This window comes from Telmatherina bonti (assembly GCF_933228915.1).
Source record: "Telmatherina bonti genome assembly, chromosome: 14".
In the NCBI taxonomy this organism is placed as follows: Eukaryota; Metazoa; Chordata; class Actinopteri; order Atheriniformes; family Telmatherinidae; genus Telmatherina; species Telmatherina bonti.
In genome coordinates this window covers 10,456,705-10,477,914 of record NC_136612.1, presented here as the reverse complement: position 1 = coordinate 10,477,914, position 21,210 = coordinate 10,456,705, and the positions used below count along the sequence as shown (strand labels likewise).

General features: G+C 38.4%; 1 protein-coding gene across 1 annotated transcript; it reads right to left on the bottom strand.

Moving 5' to 3' along the window:
• Positions 1-398: 398 nt before the first annotated feature.
• LOC306765432 (homeobox protein Dlx4a-like) lies at positions 399-20,359 on the bottom strand (the record flags this gene model as incomplete). The annotated part of the gene is made up of 3 exons (XM_079252890.1): positions 399-641; positions 16,414-16,610; positions 20,032-20,359. 3 exons carry the CDS (start codon positions 20,357-20,359, stop codon positions 399-401), a joined length of 768 nt encoding a protein of 255 aa, XP_079109016.1.
• Between the last annotated feature and the right edge of the window lie 851 nt (positions 20,360-21,210).

The following is a 21,210-nucleotide window of genomic DNA, read 5'->3' as shown; positions in this document are numbered from 1 at the left end:
TAGCTGAGCAAACGCAAACTGTTCTTGCCACCTTAATTTCTCTGTTTTTTGCAGTATGGACAGGCCTTTAGCTTCATCCAGAACATCTTGGCAGGACTGACAACCAGAAGCAGAAATAACTGGTTTTGTTTCACTCTGGTGCTGCTACAAAGCTACATTTTTGCATTCACAATCGTACTTTTATCGTTAGCTGTAGCTGCAGTGCTCTGCCGATGTGGCAGTTCTTTGTTTTTATTCAAGGCATGATATTTGTTCATGAAAATTTATGTTTGCCACTTTTACTATTTGTACCCCCAGAGTGGCTCAGTCTCTAAACCTGATCCATGTCCCACACAGCTCCGGTTCGGTTCTGGATTAAATCCACAACTTGTCCTGGAATTGTTGTATCCTCCTGTCTGTTACATCATCTGAGTCCTTGGCATGGAGTCCTGCTGGTGTCCAGGGTACCAGTGTCCAAAATTATTCATGTATCCCCCTGAGTGCACTGGTGCACCTTTGGTGGCCATACTGATGTCCCAGAGGGAGCATGGAGATGAAGAAGATGGTGGTGGGGGAGCAAGATGATCTCCCTCAGGTCCACAAGGCCCATTCTTCATGATCTTCTTGTATTTGGATCGTTTGTTTTGGAACCATATTTTCACCTGAAAAATGGAGAAAAGGAAAAAGTTAAGATCCACCAAACCCGGAACAAAAAGCTTGAAGAGTCTTGTTCTATATGTTGTAGGTGTTGCAAATATCCTCATTGTTTATACTGTTCAGTGATTTTATTTTAGTCAGACACATCTACTTTTCTTTTTTATTTTACCCCCATTTATTTTTTTTAATTAATTTGATTTTCTATTATCCATAGCTATGCTAATCCTCAGTATTTTGTCAATTAAACCTGAAAAAACATGCTTTTCCACAGTGAACATAATTTAATTAAAATAATTTAATTTAAATAAATTACATACTATTATAAATATTAAAAAAAAAAAATCATTTTACTTAAACCTTGACAAAGACAAAATATATGCTACTGAATATTTATCTTCAGAAATCTTTTTGAATCACTACTATCTTGTTGTCTATTTCACCATTATCGGCTAACATTTTTATGTTCTAAAAAGGTAGCCAACAGTCCAAAGATATTAATACTTGTTAACAAAATCAGCTCTTAAATCTTAGCAAACAAACAGGTTTTTCAGCATCTAGCAGTAAAGTAAGCTAATGTTAGTGACTCTTAAAAGGAAAATGAAACAAATAAAAATATGGAGCCTGTTTTATTATAATTGGATGATGGTAAGCCTGTTGCTCTTTATTAATAGAAGGTTAGCTAGAAGCTGTGACAGAATATGTAGCCTGTTAGCCTACTGAACCTTATTATTAGAAAGTTAGCTTTATCTCAAAAGCCATCAATCACAGGCAAGGCAGGTTTGTGGATCAATGGAAGACAAATGTTATTGTCAGTCTGGAGGTGTGTTTATTAGCGATTATTGGCATGACTGACAGTCAGTTGTCAGCCCTTTAACCCTTTACCACACGCTATCTTGAAGCTTGGCTGCACCACTCATACTGCTTGCACGTGAAACTGATAAAAACTAGAAAAAGTGTTTCTAGTGTTGATGAAATATTACAAAAAAAGTTTTTGCAAGATTCTGACAACACCTATAATAGTAATTAGAAAATAAAAAATAACACAATAATTAGCTTCATGAAGCTAGTGGGTGAAAAATAAAGAGTTAGATGTCAAGTTTAACAAAATGAGGGACTGTTTTACATGCCCAAAGTTTACCATTGGTATTAGAAGCCATTAACCCCTTTACAACCTATCACAACACAACACAGATTTAGCTGAAAAGCTATGATTTTCTGATTGCTAAATGTTATTTCTTCTTCACTAAGGCTTTAACTCATAATGAGTGTGGCTGAACACAACCAAAGATGAACCAGAAATGGGGAAAAAAAATCAAAATATTTTGGCCATTTTGTTGTTTCTCATTTGTGATAATCCTTGAATCTAACTTGAGTGTGCTTCTACAAATAACAATCCTACAAGAACAATAAGTTGCATTAACATTGCAGTCACTATAGACCATAAGTTATGTTGCAATGCAGCTAAATTAATGACATTCAACAGATGCTCTATGGTATTTTACAACACCTGTTATGCGTCCCCTGCATGACATGTCCTATAAATAAAATAAAATATTACTACTGCTGCATGGCTAAAACATGATATTTGACTAGGTGATTGAAGTCTGCATGTTTGTACAAATGTTACACATGTTAAGCTATCGGTTTTCTAGGTTTACACAACATACTTTCTTCACACATTTAAAGTTAAAGACACTAGAAGATGGTTCAGAGATGGTTCATATATATTATAATATATTATATTATATTATATTATATTATATTATATTATATTATATTATATTATATTATATTATATTATATTCATCGGTTTAAATTGTCAAACTTTGCTTTTAAAACCAAGATGGTCAAATTCAAAAACCTTCAAAGCTTAAATTTAATGCAAAAATGGTACTGATTCCAATAAAAATTTATGTTCAAACAGGCCCGATACATGAAAATGAACAGGAGGGATATTTTATCATCAGAAATGTTTTGAAATATTAAGCTGAATGTCCCTACAGCCATTTTTCGGTTCTGAAAAATGATCCAGTCATGCTGATGTTTATATATTTGGCGTGCCAAATTAAGCATCAAATGTCATAAATGTGTCTCTGGGGCACAATTTCAGTGGGAACACATGAATCATAAATAGTCAGTAAAGGATACTTTGGCCTCAAACTGGTTTTAACTGTGCTGTAAAAGAAAAATGGACTTGTGTAATGAAAATACTCAAGCGGCAAGTGCTGCAAAATAAAAGTGCAAAAATAGTCTTGGCACTAAAATTGTTTTCCTATCCACACTGGGAGTTTATAGGTATTTATGAAGATGGTTGAAGTGGTTTTATGGAAGATATTTAATTCTATAAAAAGCCTAATTTGAGAGCTAGTTTAATCAACTTAAGAGTGTGTGTGGGGAAAATTTGCTTTCTATTCAATAATCCAAAAAGAAGACAGATTTCACACCCAACCCTTTAGTTTCAATAACAATGAAGTCAGGGAGAATAAAAAAGTGACATTTAATTAGGTCTCTGTTCTTCCAGTGTATCTGCTAAAATGAATGTTTGAAGTAAACATGGATCGTAGTAAACTCCTAAAATAAAGCCATCACTTCATAAATATGGAACACAATTGTAATTGCAGCTTATTCTGCTGTAATTCTGAAATAAACTTGTAATTGCTCAAACTCAATCCTCTCAGGTATTAAATGTCTGTAGTTAGCAGAGTCATTTCTAACAGTATGCTCTTTGGCTTGTCTTTGGGAAAACTAATATACTACAGCCGTGCGATCGACACTAGATTTCTGTAGTTCATTAATCACCTGGACAAGAATGAAGACCTGAAGTGAGATGTGAAGCGGGCCAATCAATAGCATGTCAAGTTAAAGCAGCCCCAGTAAGATGATTGTTTTACTGTAATTGCTGGTTTCATATTTCAGCAGCTCCATGGAGCTGACAGCTTCCATGAGAGCAGAGCTATTGACACTGACATTAATGGAGGACCATGGCTAACAGGCCTTCTACTTTATTTTCATAACTCAGAAAATGGTGAGGATTGTAGTTTTCTTCTGACACTATTTCAAAGTAAATTAAGCTTTTGTCCAATTTTTATTGTAATTGGAAGATGGTATTGCCAAAAACGACATTGAAAAGTGTGTTTTGATCTGTTTTCATTTCTATGTGAATGTTTTAACGTGGTTCTTGACCACAGGTAGATAGCAGGTGGGATTAAAAAGCTGGATCATGATGTCCATAAAACTTCTTTTAACCTCATTTAGTCGCAAGCGTCACCTACCTGATGACATCCTGGTTGTTCTGTTTTCACTTATGACAATGTGTTCTTGCACATAGAATGCACACTTTAGACAGTAATTATTCATCACTTATTTATTTTTTGAACATTTTCTAGTTTTTTCTTTTAAAGTAAAGGTTATTATATGCATTTTCGCTGCCACCTCCCTGAGAGGCTACAGCTTCACTCATCACTGTTCCAAAAGTCTGTGACATCACACAGAGGCCTCACCCTACAAACCTCTCGTTTGGTTAACCTAAAGAAAAACTTGTTGATTTTATCACTGATGCCTTTCAAAAACTCCAGTTCGTGAATAAAAGCTTCGCAAAGACTATTCCCCCTGTGTTCAGAGTGTATAGAAAAAATAAAAAATGGAAAGTGCCTCTATGACGTCACTCATAGGTTTCCGAAGAGCTAAGGTGAAGCTTGGTTGGCGATTCCCTTTGTCACCATATTGGCAGCATCGCCATCAATCCCAGGAAATACAAACATCGGGAAAGACGTAGAGCTGAGAGGGGGAATGTTAACATGTGGGGTGGATGACTGGCTATCAAAGCCTGAGCTGTCTGTAGATAGGAGCTAACTGAGCTAACTGGAGGCAAAAGGGAGCAAACTGGCTAAGAGAGGTAGGTGGGCTAAAACTAAGGCTTTAAGCTAATATTTGCAGGCAAAAATTTGCATTTGTGTTTCACTCTGACTTCTTGCCACCAGATATTGTATATCTGTCAATCAAAAGGACACACACCAACGCAGACTTTAGAAACCTAAAATGTTTTTAGTGGGTGAGGGGAACTACAATTTTTTGCACTTTGGCCAAAAAAGGCTTCACTTTTAACCACCTGAGGTTGCTGCTTGGTTCAGACACACAAAGACAGAGGACTTTTCCAAAGATAGTGGGACTAAAACAATCAGTCCAAAGTCTCTTGTTCAACTCTTCAACCCTGATCAGATCTAAGATGAGGCGAATCGGCAGGAATGGAGGGAAGGCGCACAGCAACATCTAAGGCCACAGCCGGTGTGCCAATGAGCCCTACCCCAGTTGGCGCTTGTCCTGGCTGTTCAGTGAGAACCAAAGGTTGCACTGCAAATTCTTGCGAGTGGTGAAGAAGATCAGACTCATTCTGTCGAACCTGCTCCAGATCTGTGAGATTAGATCAGGGTGAAAGCTCCAATTGCTGTGTCATGGACCTCCCCTTGACATAATGTCCGCTCTCCTGTTCAGAGCATTGGGGATCTACACGGCTCTGATGGAGAGCAGGTGTAGCCCAACGCAGCAACTACCTGGCCACGCCCAGCAACTGTGCAGAACATACTCTTCTGGTTGATGTAGGCCGCAGTCACCTTGTCTGTGTGGATGAAAACATGCCCATCCTGCAGCAGCAGAGCAAAATGCTGGACCACCTTCCACACTGTGAGAAGGTCTAGTACAATTATGTAGAGATACATGGGAGCTGTCCCCCACCCAGAGGGATGTAGCTGTGAAGAGGACATCAATCTGTTTAGAGGGACCTCCCAGGTTAGAATGCAAGGGTCTCACCAGTGAGCCAGGTCTCAGTTGCCACAGAGAGGGGGGGATTCATAATCAAGTGTCTCTTCAGATACAGAGGTTCTATCCGCTATATGTGATGCTATATGTCTATTTGCTCACATTTGACACATCTCTGCAGGCGTCTCATGTGAAGCAGACTGAGGAGCATCACCACGTGACTCCTTGAATCCGTGACCCTCATCGTGATTGAGTTTGGCTCCATTCCAAGGTAGATTATAGACTGGGATGGAAGGGGGGGGTTTGGCTCTTCTCCCAGTTTATAGAGAAACCCAAGCCCAACAGATGTTTTACCACTTTCTGCATCTGCATCGCTGCCTCGCCCCTGGACCAGGCCAGTAGAAGCAGGTTGTCCAGATAAAAAAGGATACTCAGCCTTGCTAAGTGCAAAGGTTGCAATGCTGTCTTCATGCATTTGGAGAACGTACGTTGGGCAAGGGAACCAAATGGCAGGCGGGTGTATTGGTACTGTTTACTCTGAAAAGAGAAACACAAAACTTTCCTCTGTTTCTGAAGGATCTGTATATCAAAGAAGGCGTGTCTCAGGTGGACGGAGGTAAACCAGTCGCCTCTGAGGACACATTTCATGTCACCAGCTGTGCTTGTGGGCTTATAGCAACCAGCCTGTCCGTGCATTTACATGGGAGTTTTAATTCCTGTTTAATTCCGAATAAAACTTAATTCTGCTTTAAAATGATTTAAAAAAATTACCATGTAAACACTTAATTCTTAATGCTAATTTCTTTTCCGAATTAAACTCAATTCCGATATAAGCGACTGGTTTATTTGCATTTTAATTCCGAACTATGTAATTCCTCTGTCATGTAAACCTTAAATCCGCTCTAAGATCCGCTCGTTCTGAGCATGCTCGTTACCCTGTCCTGTCCCAATGGCGCATGTTGTTTTGCCTCCTGTGTTCAGTGGTCTATCTTTCTTCTCCTTCTCAGGTCCCTCCAAAAAGTGAAGCAGTATGCTGGTGTTGAGCTGCTACTTCACATTTATAATAAAAATAGCGGCGAAACTGGTACTTATTATGTAGTTTTTATAAGTTCCGACTGAAAAAAAGAGGAGCAGGGAGCTAACTTTGTTTATTTCCGGTATACGTCATACGTCACGTGCACCCTCTGTCCAATCAGAACCCTTCCCAACCCGCCGCTCTAAAGAGGAATTAAGTGAGGACGTGTTTCATGTAAACCTTCATTCGGAATTATTATTTTTGTGTAAACTTGTAGGAGAATACGTTAATTCCAAATTATTTAATTCCGAATTACTAATTCAAAACGCTATTTATATACAGGTTGTGGTTATTAGGTATGCATGCGGGAGGAGGGGAGCCGGGAGAAGAAGCTTACGAAATGAAAGAAATGAACAACTTCACTTGGGTTCGAATGTTTGGAGTTTTTACAGATTTACAGTAAATTGAGGGGTCAAACCACATTTCTTATTGTTCACGATTACAATTTTTTTTCTCTTTTATAATATTCTTGCATTTCTTTGAATCAGCTTCTTTTAAGTTGCTTGTTCAAAACAGCCAGTTCCTTGATTTACTGCAAAGCGAAAGGTCACGTCGCATCCCGGATGTAAAGTTATATAGAGTCGGTTTCTCAGGCTCGGGACGCTGCTGGGTAGCAGCGAGTCTGAAAATACACAATAGATGTGACTGTGTCAGTGAACAAGTCTGGGACACAGAGTTTTATGGTAAAAAAAGTTACGTAATGCATCTTTAACACATTATACCGTGCAGAGTTAAGATAATTAGTATGACACAAGTGGCAGGGGCCATGAGACTCGGACCCGATGGATGCTGTTTAAGGCTTTAGTTTGATTTATTTTTGTTGTTTATTGTTTTTCTGTTGTTGTTTTTATTGTTTTCTTTATAGATTATTTATGTTTTACTTTACAGCAGCTTTACAAAAGGTGTCTTGTACATTTCAAATGTGGGTAAGCGCTCACTAAATTGTGAGAATTTGATTTCTTCCATCAAGTATTCATCCTGGATCCTGAGCTTATTGCTTTGTTCTTTACAGGATCTGCGTGAACTTACTTTGCATTTGTTTAAGATTATATATATATATATATATATATATATATATATATATATATATATATATATATATATATATATATATATATATATATATATATAAGATTATATATATATTATATTACCTTTTGTCGATCCAAATTTTCCTCTCATGTCTTCTTTAGAAAGCAAACGTCTTCTATTCTGCAATGCTGGATGACTTTCATCGTCTTCATAGTGCCTTGTAGAACAGTTTTCTAGTCTGTTCCTCTTCCTGGGTCCTCTGCCATTTTTTCCCTACAAAGCCTCATTAGCATCACTGATTCTTTCACTTTCTTCTTTATCCTCAACTTTTCTCATTTTCTACAATAGTAGTAATATTTCAATTATTCCATGTTGAAAACAGAATAAACGTCTGATAGAACTTTGTTATTGCTGATAAGCAGAGGTGTATAAAGTAGAAGTAGAAAGTAGAAGTCCTCACTGGCAGCTTTTCCCATCCAGTCACCAAACCAGGTGAACTGAATTAGCTAAGCTCCACTGCAAAGTACATGAGTCTGTTAGCCTGCTAAGCACTGTTTCAGGTCGTTATTCTGGTGATGAGCTTGGTGTCTCATTGAGTACCAAGCAAAAGTCTTCTGTTCATGCTCGTGGTCAGGGATTTGGCTTTTTGCTTCATGAGTCGTAGAACCGTTTAAGCCAAGAGAGCCTTGATGAAACCCAATGCTTGTATATTTTGTCACCAGTTTCAGCCATCAATCCTAGAAAGACGGGTCAGGTTTTCAGAAAGAGTGCTAGGAAAGACTACTGTCATGGCTGGAGGCCCCCAACTGTCTGAGTCAAATGACATATTTTTGCCTGGGTTCAAAGACAATATAGATTGTTGGTCAAAGTCCCTATGGACAACTGAACCAACCACGTGGAACATGTTGAATATGTTGCTGGGTTAGCCAAAACTGAACAGAAGAGCGAGGTGGGATTTCCCATGGAAACTCAGCTTCAGCTGGACACTCAGAAGGTGGACGATGATGTCCTTGGTTTGTTGGATGACAACAAGAATGAATTATCATACAGTTAATGTACTGCTGCTGCTGTGTTGACATGCCACAATGCATTTTCCTCTCTGTGCTATTGTGCAGCTGGAAAAAGAGGTGGACTGGCCCTCCATGTCTCCTGCACAGAAAATGTTGCACATTCCCGCTTTTGATCTCCTTCCTGAGCCAACAATGGTGAACAAGTGTTTGAGCTTGCATTATATTGGAATAAATCTCTGTCTAACTGCATCACAGTGCCCGGCTATGGACAGTATTTAGGTTTGGAAGGTGTTGAAAATTCTGGGTTTTGCTTGGTATCGCCCATCTCTACATTCCCGGTGCTGCTGAGAGTGTACACGACTGCTAATATCTAATATATATGTTTAAAACCTGGTTAGAAAAACAGTTTGTGAGTTGTATATGCAGTATTGGTGCATGTGTGTGAGAGTGTGTGTGTGGGTGAGAAAAAAAGGACAGAGATTGAGAGATTTTTGAGGAAAAACATCTGAACAGTGCTACGTGCCATTTCTCAGCTGCGCCTGGGAACATTTGCAATTTCAATGGAAAGCGGTCAGTGGTTGGCTGGCAGCCTAATGGCATGAAGGCGGGATGGAGACATGGTTCATGATCACTATCTACAAATGTGTGTGTGTGTGTTTGTGCATGAAAGTGCCCCCTTGTATTGCATATGTCTGAGCAGATGTATAAGTGTGCACATATGTGGACTAAAGTGCATGGATATTAGCGAGGTATATGAACAGGCTAATATAATGCACATTCAGAATGCACATTAGCAGACCAGGCTTATTCCATCAGACTGAATGTTTCACTACAAGCTGTCCTGTGTCTCCATATATTAGCCCTGTCGCGACCAGAAGAGGGGGAAAAAAAGCATAAAATATACAACTAAACATTTTGTCATGAAACTATGATTATGATTTTTCCAATCATTTCTTATGACAGTGATGTGTGATGCAAATCTTAACACAGTTACTGTAAATCAGTATCAAATGAATGACTGAACTTTTCAGAAACTCTGCACAAGACAACAAATCTTATCATTTGTTGTCATTGTTTATAATTATGCATAGTATCTGCTCATGGTGAGAAAGAAACCAAAAACCAGTAAAAAAAGAAATGATTGAATTTCCTTTGTTTTAAACGTAAATGGACAGAATAACATCTTAAATTTACATTTAAAATGCAAATCTGTGTGGATTATAAATCATTATCAACTGAATCAGCAACTGTTCTCATGGTACATGTTTTTATAACTGTTTTGCAAATTTTCTGGTTTTATATGGCATCATTTTAAATGTTCATAAATGGGTTATTTTAGAGGTATCTACATTTTTACCACTTGGTGCAACGGGAATGTTGTCATCCACTATTGGTTGATCATAACTTCTTCAAAAAAATACACACAACCTTGATTCTTTAAAAAAAAAAAAAAAAAAAAAAAAGAGGACAACTTAAAAAGTTGTCAAACTGTCAACGAACCTTAGGGGTGTAAAAAAATGCCAAACTCACGATACAATACGAAATACAATACACGGCTAACAATACGAAATACGATATGAAATAAAAACTGAAGAAAGTCATCTGATGAATAAGCTAGCAGATCATGAGTTTAATGAAAACCAATAAGACAGTAAAAACTGGACAGTGTAATTGTTTCGCTCTAAAAGAAAGAATGAATGTCTTCAGACAGTGCAAAACTCAGCAGCAAGGCTCCAAAACCAGTAGGAGAGCCCATATCAGACCCGTGTTTAAGTGGCTTCTGGGTGAATATCGTATGCGATTCAAAATCTTGGTACTTGCTTTCCGAGCCCTACATTGACAGGGCCCTGGTTACATCAAGGACTTAATAAAGCCCTACAGTCCGGCTCGAAGTCTGAGGTCATTCGGCAACACCTGTTGACCGTCCCATGAACCCGCTTTAAAACTTGATACCTATCTTTTAAAGCGGTCGCTCCCCAGGAGCTGTGCTCACCAGACTTAGAAACTTTAAAAAAGCGCTTAAAAACATATTTGTTCGGGAAAGAACTTTAGTTCCAATTTGTCTCATTGGTGTGGTTTAGTATTTACACTGTTGTGTTTTTCCATACGTTGTATTTTTTTATTGTTATGAAGCACTTTGTGGCCTTGTAGCGCTAAATAAACTTATCTTATCTTGAGTTTTGGCTGGGAAGCCAAAATGAAGCCACCCCACCAGGGGTGAAAGTAGTTTTAATTTCTTGCCAGTAATACTGCTAAAGACTTTATCTCTCTCTCATTTCATGCATTTTACAAACCCAAGCCCAAACCCAAACAAATAAAAACCTTTCAGTATTTTACTGTAGGCTGCCTGTAAGTCTGAGGAGAAGACTTATCAGTCTTGGAGTGCACTGCCCCTTAGTGTTTTCGAAACATTTTTATGTTGACTTTATTTCATGCAAACTTGGATGTTAGTTTGTCAGTTTTTTATTCTGCAAAATTTCGTATCACAAAATTTCACTGCACCCCTACTATGCACATCATTTGCATCTGTCACAGCTAACAAACAAACAAAAAATGCTCACATGAAACTTTGGCTTGTGTTTGTTCCACACACTGGGCCAGATGTGTATTATATGTATGTATAAACTTCAGGTCTGTTCTACAAAGCTGGAGTTTCTCTAATGGAGGTGACTTCAGGGTCAACCCCGGGTTTTCCAAACTACGACTTCTTATCGGAGTAAATCACCCTTGTAACTTATGCTAATTTATGGTAACCACGGCTAACCTGCTCTGGAACAGGTTATGATCTGGATAAGAGAGTATAACAGCACCACCTCCTGACCAATCAGTTCTCTTGGAAAATGCTTCACCCATTCTTGCTATGTTAGAGTGTGGATCTAGAGAAGGGTGTTGGGATTTCTTAGAGTTATTTTTCTTCTTGCTCTTGACTTTTGACAATGTTTAGATTCACTAAGGGTGAATCTGAAATAATGAGGTTAATAATAATGCTCCCGCACGGCCGAACTGCAGAACCATGAATTTATGGAACGTACAACGAGCTAGGGGCTCTCCCTTAGAGATAGGGTGAGGAGCTCGGTCATCCAGGAGGGGCTCAGAGTAGAGCCGCTGCTCCTCCACATTGAGAGGAACCAGTTGAGGTGGCTCGAGCATCTGGTCAGGACGCCTCCATCGTGAGGTGTTCCAGGCACGTCCCTCTGGGAGGAGACCCCGAGGAAGACCCAGGACACGCTGGAGGGATTGTATCTCTAAGCTGGCCTGGGAACGCCTCGGGATCCCCCCCGCAGAGTTGGCAAATGTGACTGGGGAGAGGGAAGTCTGGGCTTCCCTGCTTAAGCTGCTGCCCCCGCGACCCGACCCTGGATAAGTGGTAAAAGATGGAAGGATGGATGGATGGACAACTAGCTACTTGTGCCATCATGGCTATAAAGTATTTTTCAAACAGAAAATTATGTGTGAAGGAGAGGCTGAACCTAAAATCAAATATAAAGAAGGAACTGAATTTGTTTCTGTGGCAACAGTGTTGCTTTTGTCCTGGATGACGTGTTTAAATTCTTCATATTTCCAAAAGTGTGCTCCTACATGGTAACGTAGCAGCTTTGCAGGGTTTCTCCATATTTGCGATGGGTGAGATCATCCTTTTAAAGTGAGCACGCACTAATCTTAATCGAGAAACCTTGAGCTGGCATTACCGAGTTGATAACCTGCTTCATAGTATCAATGTCTGGGTAGGTCAACTCAGGTAATGGTAAGATATCCCGGGTGTGTTAATCTTGCGTCGTAGGACCAAAATCAGGGGTCTGCAATGTTTACTAATAAAACAGCCGTTTTTAATCACTGTCCAACCAAGTAAAAATGCCAAACATAACATTGTCATGTCAAAAGGAGAATATCAAACCTGCGCACCATCAGTGTTCACATACAGTACCTTCACATAAACACTATCTGCTCCATATCATCACATCACTTCAATCATCATAAACTGTTGAGTCTGCAGGATCTGAATCAGTTTTCTGAATCGACATGCGTGTTGTCCTTTTAATGGTCTTTTTCCTTGATGGTCTTTGCAGATAGAATCAAGTCTCTAATTTCACTCAACTCCAAGACTAGATGCTTGAATGATATCATTTTTGATTTTTTCATGTATTCTGCATTTGTAAATTTTCCAGAGTTGCAACAAAACATGCAGCAGCCGAGTTTGGGAACTTGATCTACTTGTTAGAAGTATGTTTTCACAGTTGCATTTCCTACAGAACATCTGAACCTCGACTTGGTAATGTTTCATCAGCATTAGTTTTGCAGATGTCTTGGTAATGAACACAAATAAATCCCACACTCATCAAGAGTTATACTCCATGTTCCACGGACCAAAGGGCCCATCCTCGTTGCTCAAAAACCACAGGTTGCCAACCCCTCATATAGATGGTTGCCTGCTTTCATCACAGATCACATGACTTGCAAGCAGTACTGCTATCCGTTGTGGCTCAAGGAATATAGCTAAATAATGACTGAATGTCAAAATGAAGCAGATGCATGACATTTTAAGGTTGGAGGGTTTGGTAGCACTACTTTATATGTTTGCTTACATGTAGATTTTGTGATTATTCAAATCATAGCTATTTAACACAACAGAAAATCCCCCAGTTTAGCCCTGCCCACCTGCAAAAGACATTAAAGATGTAATTAAACAACTTGCAAACAACTGTGGCTGCAGCAACAAACCCGATTGAAACTTATGGTGGCTCTTCTCAAACAACTTGTATATCTCTACTAATGATTTGGACTCAGTTTATATTAGTTTCACTGTGGCATCAACAACAAACAAAAGAGGCAAAAGCTGGAATTTTGCTTCTTCTAACAGTGACAAGCAAACGCCAGACTGTCTCGTGAAAACAAAGAGCTTATGTACAGGAAACAGAAGATCCATGAGAGAGGATTAACATACTGATAAGAGTGTGAACACATGTCTTTACATAGCAAGGAGTTCTATGATGTTGTTATATTCTGTCACAAAAGTCATATATTGGAACTGTAACATCTCACTCCAAAGCATTGATCTGGAAGTTGAATCAAAAACTATAAACTGAGTTGTTGCAGTTATGTTATAATATGTATATAAAACATTCTGCATTTTCATCTAAAAACAACTTTTATTTGGTCCAGACTATAATTCAGTCTCTATTCTATGATTATATCCTTTTCATACAACATGAAAATTGATGCAGTTTGTCAAAGAGCACCTTTTTGATGCAATTGACCTGAAAAAAACTGCTTCTTCAGAAAGCATCTACATGAGCGTGAGCTAAAAAACACACAATCAAAACCCCTTTACACAATAAGCAAAAACAAATAAAGGATCGCCTCCTTCTCCCAGAGTAAATAAAGCCATAGCGGTTAATTTGTACAGGATTAGTACCATTCAGCTGATGGAATCAGCTGCTCATATTTACTCAGAGCACTAACACACACATGCATGTATAGCATTTCAAATGAAGTATTGCCAAACAGGCCTGTCTAAGGAGCTTGGACAAGACACCTGCTCACAACTCAAAACTTTATTTTTTCGCCTTCTTGATAGGTGTAACATATCTGTGGTAATTCTACACAAAGCTGACATGTATCCCAAACCCTTTTATTCACTGCAGGGGTGTCCAGCTCCGGTCCTAAAGGGCCACAATCCTGCAGGTTTTCCATGTCTCCCTGCTCCAACACACCTGACTAAAATGAATCAGTCACCAGGCAGAACTTCGTTGGCTGTTGGATCTGATTAGGATCAGTTGAGACAGGGATACATCAAAAACCTACAGGACGTTGGCCCTCGAGGACCAACTTTAGACACTCTGACTTTAAGATGTTGCTTCATGTCCAACACAACCAATTCCTGCTGTTGCCTCATTAAGAACATTAAGTAAGATCACAAACATTCTGGCATAAGCTTTCTGTCCAAATCAAGAGCTTAAAATACTATTTTATGGTTTACAAGTTCAGTTGTTGATGGTCTTAGTGAAACATTTATGTAATTACATGCAGGTGTTGGTCAAACTATGGTAACATCAGTCACTGATTTTTTACTCTTGTAGATTGGTTGGAGCTGGATATAACATCCATTAAATATGGTTTTGATTTTAATTTTTTGTTTTCTCAAAAGTACTACCCTCACAAGAAGAAGTCATTTATTGAACTATAATTGTGTCACTTTGTCATGAGTGATATTAAATATCTGTCAGGATGTTTTTGAGCACCAAATTTAATGGTGCATCATTTAAAGGAACATTAGCAACAGTTTTTGTTGTTACATTCATTGTTTATCAAGCGTATGGTTAAGACTTTAAAGGGATATTTTGTCATTTTTAAAATTGAGGTTGTATTTATTACTTACTTTAAACAGCAAGCTAGCTAAATGTTACCTGGAGTATAAATTTTTTAACCGTTAAAAACAAATGAAATCTAAAAGATTCACAGCAGATTGAGTGAATGCTCTCTTTTGTTTTGTTGTTTTACTTTTCATTGACTGAAAAAGTCCATGTAGCATAGTTTGAAAATAATTTCAGTGTTAAAAGATTAATTTTTCTTACAGAGCCCTTGTGAACCGCTTGGTTTGCTAGCTTAGATAGAGCAGGTAAACCACTATGCTTTTAACACACAACCCAACATAAGAAAAAACCCTATATTTCTTACTGATTTTATCTGTTTATTTTACCATTTTAATGAACTACTGAACAGATAAACTAAAAACCAAACTGACAGGGAAAGTTACAAGGTGACAGTAAATTAATTTAAGCGATAGCTACACTCCAACTAGCCTAGCCACATGCTAAAAATTGTTCTACTAATATCTGTCATTTAATAGAAAATACTTTCACTAATCTTTTTGTTTTAGTTCAATTGTTTGTGTAGTATAACTACTTAGTATAAAATCCTGTAAAAATGGCAGAAAGCACCAGAGGAATTAATTAGGTAATTAGCTTGATATTGATTAGCCTAGCTTGCATCTCAACTTTTGAACTTGAAGTAACTTTGTCCCATTAGAGAAACTTTGATGGAAATATAAATTAAATCATGTTAAGTAATCTTATATTAAATTAGTGGACTGTCACCAACCTTAATAAGGCTACTACTAGCCAATATCAGTAGATAATTAAAGTACGAGTTGATTAATTTAATTAGTCTGATTGTAAATGTGAGCTAAAACAACACATTTTCCTTGTTAATAATCTTATTCTGTTCCTGCAGAGGCACCTGCAGGATGTATCCTAAAGTACCTTTGCACAATTTTCTATTCACTTATGTGTCCAATACATGAAACATTTCCAGTATTTTTTCAATACAAACGTAAACTGTCCTGTGAAACAAGACGTTGTTTGTATAAATATGTAGCACATCAAATGCCTGAGTTTTAATGAACTTGAACACATCAGAACTACTATTGTGAAACGAGTGGCTGACATGAAATACTTTATTATTAGGCACCAAAGCACCTAATGAAAAACAAAGCAAGCTGAGAAAACAGTCCAGACAAAATGGCCACATCAGTGTTGGGTTTGGTTGTGATCGCTCGGGTGCGTTCAGGAGAAAATCACCAGCAGCAACGCACGTATCAGTTGCACTTTTGTTGTTCTGACATCAGTTTCATGTCCATTTTATTTTAATTTCATAATGTCTAAACTTCACATGACGTTTAAATTAATAACAGTATGTGGCATCAGGAAATGCGAATGTCCCATTACCCCTTTGGCTTTTAATGGTTTGGTCTATTTGGGTCATTGTGTCGGTCCAGTTGACACTTTTAAAAGTAATTTTCCAGCTGGTTAAAAAAATCTTGACAGCAGTGTTTCACTCTGTCAATAATATACGATTAGTTGACTTTGACTGGACTGGTGTCTGTTCGTGGTGGTGTGCGCGGGTTACCTGGGTCTGGGTCAGGCCCAGTTTGGCTGCCAGGTCAGCCCTCTCGGGCAGGGCGAGGTACTGGGTTTGCTGGAAGCGCTGGTTGAGCGCCTGCAGCTGCAGACTGGAGTAGATGGTCCGAGGCTTCCTTATCTTCTTCCCTTTCCCGTTGAGCCTCACCTCCCCGTTCTCTATCACCGCCGTGGCCTTCTCGTGCTCTAAACCATGATGAGAGGAGAGGAATTTTTTTGAGATAAACATCAACACAGAATGTTCAAAGGGAACTGTTTCATGTCAGAAAAATAAATAAAGTGAAATGAATCAGTAGACTAGAAGGGTTAGTAGATATTTATTTGGAAAAGGTCCAGTTTACCAGCATCTGCAACACCGTATATTTATTTAAAAAATGAAAGTTATCTACTCACAGAAAGGGAAATTCTACAAAGGGATGGAAATTACCAACATTTTCCCTGTCGATACAAAACCATTAGTTTATGCTATTTATACTGGTATCAAAATTTTCTTTCCCTTTAAAAGAGAATTATAATTGTGCAGTGTTCGTTAACATCTTTAATGGGAAGGTCAACATGAAATATCAATAAATCTCAATAACAATGATATAGAAATGCTTTTAAAACAAGAAATTACATAGATAAGTAAATTACACAAAACTAAGAATTAATACGTCATTTAAAAATTATTCAAATAATTAAATTACAGTTTAATATGAGATTATTCACATTTATTAAATGGATAATTAGGGAATATAATATGAAAAATAACATAATAAATAAAGTCTCAAGGAAAAATAACAAAATAAGAAGCATTATAAACATTAAGTGATGTTTTCATCCAACTTGTGAAATTAAAACCAGGTTATTGCTGATCTTTTATGTCACAACAATTTATGTAGGTTTCAGATTAAACTTCTCTTACAGTTATAACACATCAAACCTATAAATTTATTGTATATTTATAACAGTGTTTGCAAAAAAAATCCCCTAAATCCTGCAGAAGTCGGTGTGGTTTACAGGTATTTACTCGTACACACAGCACAGCCGAGAGGCATTTTCTTCTTCGTTTTTCTTTTCTTGTTTTGTTTCTGGAGAAAACTATACGGTGAATATATTCACCCTGGCTGATCTTTGTTACGACATGAGCTCACAGCCTGCAGTGGCAGGAGAGAGCAGCTGTGGACAAGCCGAGGCCCCACAAGACGCTCGGGTTCTGTAACCGAGCTGCAGCTTCAGCTGACACACACAGCAACCCTGCAGACGGGTGCAGGACGAGGGGGGGCAAAGCTGCTTGGACAGGATTTGATGAATAATTGTTTATTTTCTAAAGGGTATAAATTTCTGCAGAGCACAACTAGTGTAACACAAATGAGCATAAAGACCTGCTAAAGAGGCAAAAAAAAACCAACCCTGAAATGAACCATGAAGCTGTAGGAATAATATGAAAAAGAAATGTTTAACTTTACAGTCTTTGTGCAGACTTACAGAAAAAAGCCGTTTGTTCCATTAATTCTCTTTTATAGCAGATCAGCTGCAGAAGCCACGCGGAAACATGTTTTTCTGTTGAGTCATCTGTTCAACAAGCATTTCTCCCTTTGAATATTATAATCTAGTTCAAACTCAGAGACCCTGCAATATATGTATATATATATATATATATATATATATATATATATATATATATATATATATATATATATATATATATATATATATATATATATATATATATGTGTGTGTGTGTGTGTGTATGTATGTATATATATATATATATATATATATATATATATATATATATATATATATACATATATATGTATGTGTATGTATCTATATATATGTATGTGTGTGTGTGTGTGTGTGTGTGTGTGTGTGTGTGTGTGTGTTATATATGTATGTATGCATTACAGAAATCACAGGGTCTCTGAGTTTAAAATAGATTATTTATTTTTATACTATACTACATATAAATATACATACATATATATATATATATATATATACTGTATGTATGTAAGCATGAAAAGGGGACGTTGCACATTAATGGACATAAAATATATGGTAGAATTAGCGACAGGTTACTTTTCATCTGCAGTAATAACAAAGACAACGTTGATCCACACAATCCATCATTTCAGACGTACAAAATACCTGCAAGTATTTTTGGCTACTTGTCTGGTTCCTCTTTTTATTTTCTTTTTTTAAATTTACATAACTATATAAAAATAAATACAAACAACAATAACAACAACAAAACAAACAAACACTAACAGCAAGAGTGACAGGTGTTCACATTAATTTAATCATGGCTAATTTTTGTATATTGTCCATTTCTCACATAGGTTTTCACATTTTGGAAGTTGTAGCCTTATAGTGTATGTAAGTTTTTCCATGTTATAAATTTCTTCTACTGTTTCTTTCCAGTTCTCTAAGGTGGGTTAATATTGCTCCATTTCCGAGTAATGGCCTCTTTAGCTAACGTTCAAGTGTTACAGAAATAGATGTAGTACATGTGTTAATTACAATTATAAATAATTACAAATCTTTTTAAATGCTCTTTTTCACATTAATCAATGAATAAATGTGGAATAATATATAAAATATTATCTTTGGTTCTGGCTGCTTTTTACATGATAAAAGTTACAAGACAAATACAACCAAGAAATTAAAAAAAAAAAAAAAAAAAATCACTACAATGTTTTAAGCAAAGAAGGCAAAAAGAGCCTTGAAACAGAAATAAATTGATAATAATTTTGAGCAAAACTGTTGGATTTGTTTGTTTTATTATGTGAATAATTTTTAAGGTAACAGCAAAAAATAAGATTCCTTTTTTGCCATATCTGAGCAGCAAGGGAAAAATGGAGCAAATCGTATAAATTTGGGCTTCAGCAACTTTAATTTCATGATTAAATCAAAATTATTTAAATGCAGTTTTGCTTTTCTGTTTAATTTGAAGGAACGTTTTCGTCACCAAATCTGATAGTAAAATGTTTCTCTGAACTTTTTAGTTTCTGCTGAATAAACAGGCAAAATAAGCAATAAAACCGATAAAAAAGCCTAAATTCTGCGTGGACGCTGGAGAAACCTCTGTGATCGTGGAAATGCTGAGTTTCTCGCGATGCCTTCCAGTCCCCACCGACGCACCATGGCGGCAACTTGCTGAGGATGATGAGGGTGATGATGGTTTGGGTTTCTGCAGGGAGAGCTGCGGGACACCGCACGCTACCCTGGTCTCGTGCAGGACTCCCACAGTTTTCTGCAGACCTGAATCTCATCCTCTCATCCAAACCCAAAGCACGCGGCTGTGTGTGTGGATCCAATTATTGCGCTGAAACTGCGGCTTGTCTTCATGGTTCTTCAGACAGGAGACTTTGAAGACTTTTTATGCTCCAAGTTTCCTCGCACAGTTATTATCCTGACATTAATTTTGCGCACATCGTGGCGCTAAATGGCCTCTGTGACGTTAATGTGCGTGAACCGCCGCATTGGTCTCAAAACGGCGCAAATAGTGATGATTAGAAGAGAAATTATTTGATTTTTATATTTTATTTTCTTCTCAATGCTACAATTATATTTGCACATAGTAAATCATTTCTAGTTTGGGCACATTAAGGTTAAAACTCACCAGCATCCTCCAGTCTGGTGTGTCCCAGCGCGGCGCCGTGACCCCCGTGCTGGTACGGCAGGTACGTCCCGGGATGGTGCGCGCTCACCGGGCTGTGGTAGGGCGGGTAGCCCAGCGGGCGGCCATATGAGGATGCTCCGGTGGAGAAGGGCCCGTCATGCTGCGTGGGGCCCACGGTGTGCAGGCCGTGGACCGGGTAATGATTGTGGGACAGTCCCGCGGAGGTCTGCTGATGACCGGGGTATCCGTGTCCGCCGAACTCCAAAAACGCCGATTTGGACGCATCCGTCGGGACCAAAGTGTCCGATATGGAGCTCATAGTCATCATTAGGGTGGGGGGCAGCGCTGTGGGGGGCTATTACCTCCGAGTGGGGGTCATCATGAGGCAAAGAGCGGGAAAAGTCTGCCGGCTTTCATAGAAGAGTTTCCATGAATCCGCATCAGTCTGAGGACCGGATCAGAGTTCCTGCTCGGTGGGAAGGCGGGAAGAGTGCGGCGGCTTCAGGTGGGTTTGCCCTCCGGTACATCCCAGCTGAGGGGCTCCATGGATGTCACGTTCAGGCTCCAGAAGCATCCAGTCCCACAGAGACAGATGAAACTCCTGCCAGGGAAACTTCTCAGCCTGCAGACCAACACTAGTCCAGCTCCCTTCCTCTCATCAGATCCACCTCCCGTCCCGGGCTGGGAAGAAACTCCAGGCAGCGGAGAAGACTGGAGTGTGTGTTCCTCCTCCTCTGAGCGCGCCGGCCAGGACCTGGCACACACACACACACACACACACACACACACACACACACACACACACACACTGCGCTCATTGGCTGCAGCGCGTCTTTCTGCGCAAATCACAACCGACATGTTTCTGGTTGCGGCTCAGAAGTTTGTAGTAAATCCAAGCAGGTTGGAGGCGATGTAAACCCATAACTGATAAATGACCAGCCAAAACAAGTCCAGTTAGGCTTAAACTGGTCAGAATGTTTAAAATGAATCCTCAGTTTAGTATTAAACTTAAAAACAATTACTCTGTAATTTAAATGACATAAAAAAAGAGTAAAACCCAAATATTGCGGACAACAATTCTGCCGAAAAAGCAAATTATGCCTGATTTTAGCAGCTAAATAAGTCAGATCAGACCCCAATGCTACCAGGTTAAAAACTGCAACCCTTTCTGTTTCTGTA